Source organism: Barbatula barbatula (genome assembly GCF_947034865.1).
Source record: "Barbatula barbatula genome assembly, chromosome: 24".
Lineage (NCBI taxonomy): Eukaryota > Metazoa > Chordata > Actinopteri > Cypriniformes > Nemacheilidae > Barbatula > Barbatula barbatula.
The window spans coordinates 18994296-19005507 of record NC_136787.1 but is presented as its reverse complement, the minus strand read 5'-3'; the positions used below and the strand labels follow the sequence as shown (position 1 = coordinate 19005507).

Here is an 11212-nt window from a genome sequence, read left to right as displayed (position 1 = left end):
GTCGTTGTCCAGCTGTAGCCTATAACATGTTGTATTCTTGTCTTTTTAAGTTGTCCTAAATGCTTATTATAAATGAGAATAATATGAGCGTTACTGGAAGCATGTGAGGTGTAGTCGGTACAGTACACGTGGCCAAGCGTGTGGGCAATTAATGGCTGTGGCAGAAACAACCGATATATAAAGACTTTGGTTTCAAAATGAAATAACTCAGTTCAATGTTCAAAAATCATGTTTTTTATTGTGCATTTTAATTAATAAATATCAATCAAACTGCAGTTGGTTTGTTTTGATTTACGACATAACAACTAAGAAAACGCTGCTAATAAAATAAAACACAATAAAAGCACGATAACATATTAAAAAACGTGATTTTTGAACATTTAAAAAAACGGAGTTCTCTCATTTTGGAACCAAACTATTCATACTGTACACTTTTTTTAGGGATCATTTATTTTGTAGCTCGACCTCTCGTCTACTTAAAGGGATACTCCACTGAAAAATTTAAATTCAAACCATTGTGTTCAACAGAACCAAAAAATTACAATCTTGTACCAACTATGGCAGTCAATGGTGCTTCAGAACAAAGGAGCACCCCTTTAACAGTTACATGTCGTGTTTTTTCGTATTTGGCCTATAAGTGTGTTCTGAAGACCACAACCACGAACTAAATGATGGGTTTTTCGAAACTTTTACAAAACAATGTCGCCTTGTTTTGGATTTGCACCATGAAAGTACCTCGGAGTATTGTACAAGAATGATAATCGTCAGTAATGAATGAAGATTTAGCCTCCATTGTCCTAACTCTCCATCTACATCATAGCAAAATAGATACTTTTACTTTGTTCGGTAAAATACGTGCAGTCACTTGAACCAGGTTTGGTGCAAAAGCTATTTTGAAATAGACTACAAACAGCTGTTTTGAGCACTGAACCACAGGCAAATGGATCCTATCTATGTCATTATCACCTTTTCACCACAGCAGTTTATAACTGTTCCATCTGTCATCTCAGCGAGCTGAGCAAATAATAAAAGAGGAGTGGCCGTGAAAGAGGAACTGTAACACGATTCAGTCCACACACAAGACAACACCCACCAAAGTTGGCAACAAAAGTCACAGACATTCCCGCTGACCTGTGCGCGTCCTCTCTCTCTCTCTCTCTCTGCGTGAATCCAGCACAGGTAACGTTATGACTTTAAACTTCATGCTGTGTTTCAACTGTTCTTGAATCATCATTGATCACGCGCGCTTTCATCCGCACTGTAATACAGCCGTATGGACGTTTTATTGTTAGTTAAATGTAGTTATTGACTGTTGAACATTAAACGTGAGCGTTAAACTTGTTTGGAGAGAGCGTTGGTCGTTTTTTGGCAAAGTTTTTAGGTGTGTTCGACTTCACGCGACTCTGCACAGTCCGCTTTGCCTGTGACATCAAAGTATCGCGAGAGCGACTTAAACAAGCCACCGCCGCACCGCGTTCATAATACTAAACATAGTTTAAATACATATGAAGAGTTTGCTTCCAATTTCTCTTTTTAACTGTTAAAAAATAAAAAAAAATGTATTGAGCAGGCCAATTAATATCACGTTGTTTTGATTTAAGACTTAATAACTAAAATAATACAACGAACACAATAACAACATGACATCATAAATACAGGATTTGTGAGTTATCTCATTTTGGAGAGCTCTTCATATGCAGAAATACTGTTGTGTGTTCAGAAACAAACACATTTCTCAACATGACCATTTTGCTTAAGAAATTTTAATAAAAACAAACAACGAGCCGCAAGGTGCTTTGCATGACAAAGTAAAGAGACCGCACTGTTTTGCAAATGGACTTAGCATTAAGAACGAAATCTTTCATATGAGATCTACTTTCGGACTGCAGTGAAAGTGTTTTAATATAAACATGAATATGTTTTGTAAACATTATTCTCTTATTTAAACTGGCTGTTTCAATTAAGGACATATGCTGTATGTGCATCATCAATTATTGATGGGTCTTTAAATGATGTACTGAGGGGCCCCGTCAATGCAGGAACACAATGAAATGAAAATGAAGAGATTGTCTGACGTCTCGGTTCTCTCTGCGAGTTTATTGTTGCAAATGGAAAGCTGACACTAAGCAGACGGCTGGTAATTACGTTTAGCCTCTTCTGTTTAATAAGATGCGGCGCAAAGTGATAACCATTTTGCTGTGCATTATTTATTTAACAGTGTCATGCCCCGTTATTAAGTCAAGCTCTCTCCTTCTTCTGTGTCAGTCGAATAAAGCCATTTGATTTGGTCTATCAAAAAGCTAACAGGAAAATGTCATGTGATGTAGCCCTGACCTTATATCAGGCCGCTGTGAGATTTTGAGCTCATCTCTTCTGACCCAGTTGCCCCAAAATGTATTTGGATATTTTTGGACACTTTAGTTAGACTTGGCTATATAAATGCCATTAGAAACATAATATTTAAACATTCATAGTTTTTAAAGACAGATATATGAGATGTTACATTGGGTGGTGGGCCTCATATATGGCATGTTCATTTGTTTCAGCGTTTCCACATCTTTATCACCAGATCCTTCATCGCAATGGCAGCGGTAAGATGCTTGTTTTGAATATAAATCCAGTGGCCAGTATTGTCAGTTTATGTCAGTCTACTATTTGTTGTTTTAAATGAGCACATCTGACACACTGATACAACATGCAATCTCTATCTTATTCAAAAGCATGTCAGTTGTATCAAAGGTTGACCTCTCTCTTTAGATATAAATGCTCATGTTTACAACCAGCTGAAAGTGAAAGTTCTTTCATGATAGCTTTCTTCTGTGCTTCAATTTCTGACATTGATTTTGTGGAATTTCTTTCATGAATTTATGTTAGTTGCAATGGATAGTATAACTGCCCAGCACACATGGCAACTCATTCAGTACTATTTGAAAGCATCCCATAATGCACCTTGTGTGACTGATCGACAGAATGACCACAATGTCTTAAACAATGGCTAGTTTGAGTTTTTTATTTCTGGCTAAATTCGATAGATCATATGTTATGGCATAGTTGATGACTTTTATTCGGAAATGAGGAAAATAGTCAAACATGATGAGTAAGTGTGTCCAAGCGCTTGTCTGTTAGAATAAACGTAATTTTATAGAAGCTAGTTTAAAACAGTCTGTGTTAAGACCTTTTGTTTTGTCTGTGTAGTTGGGAAACCGTGGAACTGTGACTGAGGCTTCAGGCTTCAGTGCAGATGAAGATGCTCAGAAACTCTATGGTGCTATGAAAGGAGCGGGTGAGTGAATTAACAAATCAAAACCTTTCCCAGATCATCATACTGATACACAGGGACTTTGTACATTTTGGTTTAAGATGGGATATTTCACCACAAAAAATAATTCTGTCATTTCTTCGACCTCATGTGGTTCAAAAATCAGTGGAACACATATTTTAAGAAATGTGGTTATGTGTTCATATAATGAAAGTTGTCTTAGCTTAGCTTACCAACATTCTTTAAAATATCTTGTGAAAGTCATACATGTTTAAATGATGACAAATATTTACATTTTGGGCTGAAATGTCCCTTTAACATTAAGAGGAACTGAAATTCCTGTCATTATTGACTTCCAAACCCCTTTTTACTTTTTTCTTCTGTGAAACACGTTTTTGTGAAATGTATGTTAGGGACAGAAAGTTTGAATAAACAGTGTCTGAATGTTCATTTTTGAGTGAAATACCCATTTCATACATTTTAGTTTTTAAAGAAAATATTTGATAACATTATTTAATCTAAAATAATAAACATTTATTGACAGACCTCATCAGCCCGGTTTCCATCCAAAGATGCAAATTTAGCTTATCCGCAAAACTGGAATATCGCATAAGCACCGTCTCCATCCAACTAGTCAACCCTCACTTCCTCATAAACTTGTTTGTTTCTTCCGTTCGTTCATCTAAAGGCATGGCATTAGTATCCAAACCTCACATCATTGCATAAGATTTCAGCCTCTTTGAATAAATGACAATCCTCACATATCCACTGCGGTTGCTTTATTTAAATGTTTTACCATTCAGACCAGACATCAAGATCTGCATGTCAGCTGGCACCTGTGGGTCATCTGGGCTTTTCCAATACAAGGCCTTCCACAGACAAGGTCTTTCCTCGTACTAGTAAATCTTACCACAGTGATGTGAACGTAGCCTGGTGAATGTGGTGAATGCTACGAATGCATTTGCGTAATGAACTTCAGCTGAGGTTTAAGACACCCATACAGTGACCCTATTAAACACATGCATGCTTGCTTATGGTTATTGAAGAAGTACGGTATGAATCATCACCATGTGATTTTGGTGGATGTGTAAGTGTGTGTGCCATTTAATGAATGAAATGCTGCTGTTGCATAATGAAGCATGTGATTTCCAGTGCTCTTAAAGGAACAGTGTACCCAAAAATGATCGTCGAATCACCTCAAGGAAGTGCACCAGTATGAACTGACATTGTGATTAGAACATTAATGTTGATTGTTGATGCCGATTTTGTTTGTAAATTATGTTAATTTCTGTTTAAAAAATAACGTGACTCGAAAACAAATGAATTTTATGTAAAAAATAAATGAACTGATTCATTTAAAGTCCCAGTGAAATAAAAAACGACAATTCCTATTTTTTCATGAAATATTGCAGCGTGTATTGTAAATAGCATGGCGCTAGCAGCTCCAAGGTCATGGGTTCGATCCCAGGGGATTGCACATATAAAAAAACATAAGTTGCTTTGGATAAAAGTGTCTACTGAATGCGTAAATGTAATATTAAAGATAGCTTGGGCGGAGCATCTGTTAACTCCTCCCCTTCAACTGTCAGTCTGTCTCCAGTTCCATTTCAAAATGCATCGGCTGCTTTTATACATCCAATCGAATCGCAGAGAAACATGAAAGCCACGCCCATTATTGTTTTTAATAGAAAAACGATTGCAACTTCCAGTTCACGTGAATATAACAGAATATACAAGCTCACTGAATCTCTGAAAATGGACTTTAATTCAGTTGGCTATTTTGTGCTAAAAAGCTTAAGCTATATTTGATTTTAAACAACTTTTCGGTTTGGTTGAATAAATGTAATATTTAAATTTTTTTTCACGTGATAATTGTCATTTGTATCAAATTTTAAGACCTTTTATATGTCGTTTAAGTGTTAAAGACGCTTAAAGGTACGGTAGGCCTACACGTGAGTGTGTGAGGAAAATCAGGATGGCACTACCTTCGCCTAATTTTGAGCCAGGAAAAACCCAACTGAAAGTATGTGATTTAAAGATTTAAGGCTCTTAAAAAATGATTTGACGCCTGTTTTGTTCCCTAGAGGAGCCAATGGCTCCTTAACTCCTTGTTTTGTCTGGTGCCCTCTTCTACTATCATTTACTCACCCTCATTTCATCTTTTAAACACAAAGGAAGATATTTCGAGGAATGTCAGTGAAAAAATCTGTTGGTCCTTATTCACTTCTATTGTAAGGACAAAAAAAGCCATTTAAGTCAAAAGGGACCAATGGTTTACTGTTACCAACATTCTTCAAAATATCGTTTTTGTGTCTGCAGACGAAAGCCATTCAGCTTTTAAATTACATGAGTGAGCAAATAATGCATCTTCATTTTGGTGTGAACTATCCCTTTAAGGAACAGACTGAATTGCAAATGTAATTTAATTTCAGTCTGTTGTTATATTATTTTAATCGGATATTACATTTCTTCAGGCACCAATGAGGCAACCATCATTGAGATTCTTCCTCGTCGCACTATTGCGCAGCGGCAGAAAATCAAGGAGGCTTTCAAACGGACCGTCGGAAAGGTATCATACTCAGAGACAGTTTAACTCCACGAATAACATCCATAACAACATCTTCTGTCGGACACTAGGGAAGCTTCTATGGTCTCATCTCTGCAGAAGTTCATAATGACAGGAATGGAAACCATCAGGTTTATTTGAGTAAACCATCTCTCCACTACGGTGATCAGATAACTTTGTTGACAAGTCTGTAAATGGACGAAGCAGAACATGTATGACCGATAGCACACGCTGTCACACAGCTTCAATCATTAACCCGTCATGTAAAAGTACACAATGAGGATAGATTTTCCGTCCGTCTTATCACAAGAGAAATTCCTGTTATTAGGAGTGTTAAGATAACAGAAGATGAGTCGAAAGCAGTTTTGCTTTGTCTCCTCACAGGCTTCATGGATTTGACTATTAATCTGTAATCCGTCTTTACATAGTAACACAGTAACCATAAGCCATGTTAATGAGTATCAGTAAAAGTCATGACCGGTGGGTCTTGCTTGCATACGTGGTGTTTATCCACTGTTGCCGTGTACAGGGAGAAAGAGTGAGTCATTGTGGGTAAAGTGTGGCCGGAAGACAAGGCGGTCAGTAGACTCGCCCAAGCTTACTCTGTAGAGGAACAGTTCCAACTAAACATCCTTTCTTAACATAAAATACAATTCTTTCTTTCACATTAAGAAGTATAGAAATGAACTCTTGAAACATAAGGTTTGTGTGGGATGATGTGCTGTTTTTAGCGCCTCGAGCCTTGACTTTTCCATGTGGGATGTTTATTCAGGATCTTATTGATGAATTGAAGTCTGAGCTCACCGGAAACTTTGAGAAGGTCGTGGTCGCCCTGCTGATGCCTGCACCGGTGTACGACGCGTATGAACTGAGAAATGCCATCAAGGTTAGTGAGGACGAGTGTTTCTGAAGCTCGGCCGGTAGTTCTCACTACATTAGTGACGCAAAGGTTGTGAGTTCGATCTTCAAAGAATGCATATCTTGAATAGACTGTTCAGTCCTGCATTCATTTTCAATGGGGTCCATGCACACGGAGCGATGACGTCCTTCCGCTAAAATCTCAGTCCATCTGTTTCAAGACACATCAACAAATATGAAAAAAAGCAACGGGAGGTTTGCACTTGATCACAGAGGCACTTAGCGATGCTCGCCCGTAGTGCCGTTGGTTCGCCGAAATTTGAACGTTTTCTTACTAAACGCATCGTTATCACTTGGTGAAAAATCTGCGATTTTAGCCGAAGTACGTCATCGTCCTATGTGCATATATCCCTATTCTTACAGAATAAAGGTATGTATTTACACAATACATGTCTGTGTACTGTGTATATTAATTTAGCATTTATAAACACACATATATATATATATATATATATCCTATATATATATATATATAATATAAATTAAAGAAATATTTGCGTGTATTTACTTCTATTTACATATAATTTAAATTACATATAAACTTTTTTGTTTTATGTTTGATAAATACAAAAAAATGTGTACACAGGTATATATTATATTCACATAATCACAATTAATCATTTAACAGCCCTAAATGTAACTTTGTCAAACTTTAAAACAACATTACTTGAACTGGATGTAACAAATATAAATAAATAATGTCTAATTAATGATGACAATTGCTACTACAATGATACGTTTTCCTCGTAAATAATTTGCCTGCGAGCATTTAGGGAGTCACTGTGTTTCCAGCAGTATTGTTTTTAAACATTAACCAAAAAGTTCGGATTGTTTATTATAAGCTTCAGGTGACTTATTTGACTATTCCTTCACATTCCTTAGGGCGCAGGTACTGAGGAAGCCTGTCTGATTGACATCTTGGCCTCCAGGAACAGCGCTGAGATAAGAGAAATCATCACTACTTACAAGAAAGGTACTTGATCCTGATTTTTGATTTCTAAAGACAGTTCAAGTTATAAATCATTATTATTAGTTTATAAGATAAGCTTCTATTAAGACAAGACAACAGTTTTAAACACACTGCCGGTGTACCATAAAACATTGTTTGAATATGAAGAGCTTGGTTCCAAAATGAGAGAAATCTGTTTTAAAACATTTTCAAAAGTCTTGTTTTTTATTGAGCATTTTATTTAATAAATATGAATCAAACTCCAGTTGGTTTGTTTTGATTTTAGCCATAATAGCTAAAAAACACACAGCTAACTAACACAACAAAGACATGATAAAAAACATGATTTTCGAAAGATTAAAAAAAATCTTATTTTGGAACCAAACTCTTCATATACTTCATATCTGTATTTTTATTTAATTTGCGCATAACATCATCAAACAGATTGTGGCAAAAGCCTTGAGGATGACGTCTGTGGAGACACATCTGGAATGTTCCAGAGGGTCTTGGTCTCTTTACTCGCGGTAAACAAACTATCTTCTGTCTTTTTATATGTAAAGATTAAGAGTTCATGGCGTCTGGCCGGTTCTGTTTGCCTTGCAAACCTTTCCCACCGGCCTCTGCAGGTGTGACCCCTGAGATCTGATCTCTTTTATTCTGCTTTGTTTATAGGCTGGCCGTGACGAAAGCTCCAAGGTAGACGATGCTCAAGTTGCTCAGGATGCAAAGGTGAGGTTTTCTGTTGTAAATTTGGTTAGCAGGCGGTTTTAAAAAGCACATGTTCATTTATGGTGGCGTAACGGGTTCTGAATGCCTGAATCTAAGAGATTAAGTGTACTTAACCGAGTACTGATATATAGATGCATATATCCGCCATAACATTTGCAACAATTAACTCCATGAAAACAGAGACCCTCAAAAGTATTTGGATGTTAAATGAATGCCGCTGTATAGAACAGAATAATAAATCGTATCTGCAAAAAAAATATTTTATTGGAAACAACTCCTTTAAAGATATTTTGGCAATGACTTTAAACCAGCCGAGATGTTTATATTGGATGCATCTAGTCAAGTCTCTTTAAGTTTACGGAATTGACAACCAGAAACTCTGAATACAGAATTGATCATTGCTTTATCATTTAACGCAAACAGTCATATATTGCAGCGTATACTATCATACATTTCAAGTGTGTCCTATATAGTGAGCCTATAGCAAAGGCTTAGTTTATGTTAAATGGTTCATGCACAAAATAAAACAGAAGATGCGGTTGTCAGATAAACCTTTGGTAGTTAAAGTTGTTCTGTTGATAATTTTTATTTGGCTATACACACAGCGTGGTCAAAAAGTGTGAGACTACGAGACTACGAGTATAGGCTACATACATTTGAAAAAAAAAGAAGATTTTCTCAGGACCTGCTAATATATATATATATATACCTGATGACTCGTATGTTTTTGGGGATGACTCATGTTCCCCCAGTGTGATTTCCCAAACATCACCACAGTGAACAGTGCTTCAGCGGATGTAAAAACTATACTTTAATGTATCATTCAGTTGATTTGCTTATATTTGATGATCGATTATTTGTTATTTAATAGTATTACATTTCTGTTTTTCCTTTTTTGAACTTTCCTCAAATTTCTCTCCACATCTAAAGAAATGCAAAGAAAAATTCCAGACTATGAATGCGGTCGCAGACTTTTGAACTCCAGTGTTTAACTAGATCACGAACACAGAGCGCTGTAGATAAGACACACGACAGTCATGTTATTATGTAGTAATCATTAACGGTTCATAGAGGGACATCTCTTAATCACATTCTTTATTAACAAACAGGACATTTTTGAGGCCGGCGAGGCTCGCTGGGGAACGGATGAGGTCAAGTTCCTCACCGTTCTGTGTGCGAGGAACAAAAACCACCTCATTCAAGGTATCTGTGACCCTTCCGTTACATCAAAACAGAAATCCATTATTCCAGCTGTATCGGTATTATTCAACTTCTAGAAAATAGACTTATAGTGACCATAACAATTACCACCACCTTGTGGCGACTGAATGTAAAATATTTTTTTCCAAAGGTAATATATCTCAAAATGCAAAACAATGTTTGATAAACAGTATGCAGTGTACGCACTATACATGTTCCGTTCTAAACAATCTGTCATCTTTTTCAGTGTTTAAAGACTATCAGAAGATTTCAGGACGGGACATTGAAGAGAGCATAAAGAGGGAGATGTCTGGCAGTCTGGAGGATGTTTTTCTAGCAATAGGTCAGTCGAAAGCTTCTTTTTCCTCATTCTCATCTTAATAAGATACTAATAATACGATATTAAATGCTTTGCAGTGAAATGTCTGAAGAATAAACCGGCGTTTTTTGCTGAAAGACTCTACAAGTCGATGAAGGTAAAATAAATCCGATTGTTATTATATTTTGCTGTGTCAATTAAATAATGATTTGTGTTTGGCCTTTCCGCAGGGCTTAGGCACCACAGATAGTGTGTTGATCAGGACCGTGGTGTCTCGTGCCGAGATCGACATGCTGGACATCAAGTCTGAGTTTCTCAGGATGTATGGAAAAACCCTGGGCTCCTTTATAAAGGTGACACGTGTTCACATCTAAATTAAATGTCCTCAGTTCGTTATGATTGTCAATACATTTCCGGATGTTTTTTAAATAATTATAAATTCTAGCGAAATAATTTCCAACTATTGAGAGAATATTTTATTGAAAAAAACCAGCACGATTTGTTGTGCAGTTGATCTGATGTCAAAGCCATCACTAACCCTTGTTCTGGTTTGGGTTTGCAGGGGGACACATCCGGGGATTACCGTAAAATCCTGCTGGAGCTGTGCGGCGGGGAAAAGTAGGCGACGCGTGAAGGCTGGCCACGTCCTGCTCGTTCATTTGCGTGATAAGGCTTTCTAAAGGCCTACAACATTTCAAACACATTCCCTGTTACTCATAGCAGAGTTTTATTTAGAAATTGTGATGTTAAAAAAAAAGAGTAAAGGTTTGTTTGTTTATTGCCTTTGAGCCTTTTCTAGATTAGAACGTGAAGTTGATCAAATAAATAAAAGGAGAAAAACAACCCATATTGACTCGTATTGATTTTTCGGTCTCTCTAGATATTCTTTCAACTCTGCACACTCGCTGAGCTCCATTTATTGAATTACAATTTGTTTAATGTAACGTCTGTGTTTGTGTGGTTCAATTATACTAATTGTTTGTAGTTGCTTGCACAGGCATGTCAGATCTACTGGAGTTCACTGTGTTTGGCACGATTCAAGATTGAAGAAGCACACTATTACATGAGGCTTCGATGAAAAGAATAATAAAAATGACACTGAACTCATTGAATCATGCGGCACTTTAACCACTAAGTGGCATCATGCTCATACTGTAAAGGAAAAACCCTGCTGGGGCTTTCTATGATGGGGTACAAGACAGAATCAAACTAGAAAATGAAAACAGCGTTGTCTCTCTTCCTTTAAAACACATAGAGAAATATATTACTATT

General features: G+C 36.7%; 1 protein-coding gene across 1 annotated transcript; it reads left to right on the top strand.

Annotated features, from left to right (window-relative positions):
* The first annotated feature begins 1010 nt into the window (after nucleotides 1-1010).
* Nucleotides 1011-10785, top strand: anxa4 (annexin A4). Its single transcript, XM_079448816.1, has 13 exons — nucleotides 1011-1179; nucleotides 2547-2591; nucleotides 3196-3283; nucleotides 5734-5828; nucleotides 6598-6711; nucleotides 7626-7716; nucleotides 8137-8216; nucleotides 8365-8421; nucleotides 9531-9624; nucleotides 9869-9964; nucleotides 10039-10097; nucleotides 10171-10293; nucleotides 10503-10785. Exons 2-13 carry the CDS (start codon nucleotides 2583-2585, stop codon nucleotides 10560-10562), a joined length of 966 nt encoding a protein of 321 aa, XP_079304942.1. The 5' UTR covers nucleotides 1011-1179; nucleotides 2547-2582; the 3' UTR covers nucleotides 10563-10785.
* The last annotated feature ends 427 nt before the right edge of the window (nucleotides 10786-11212 follow it).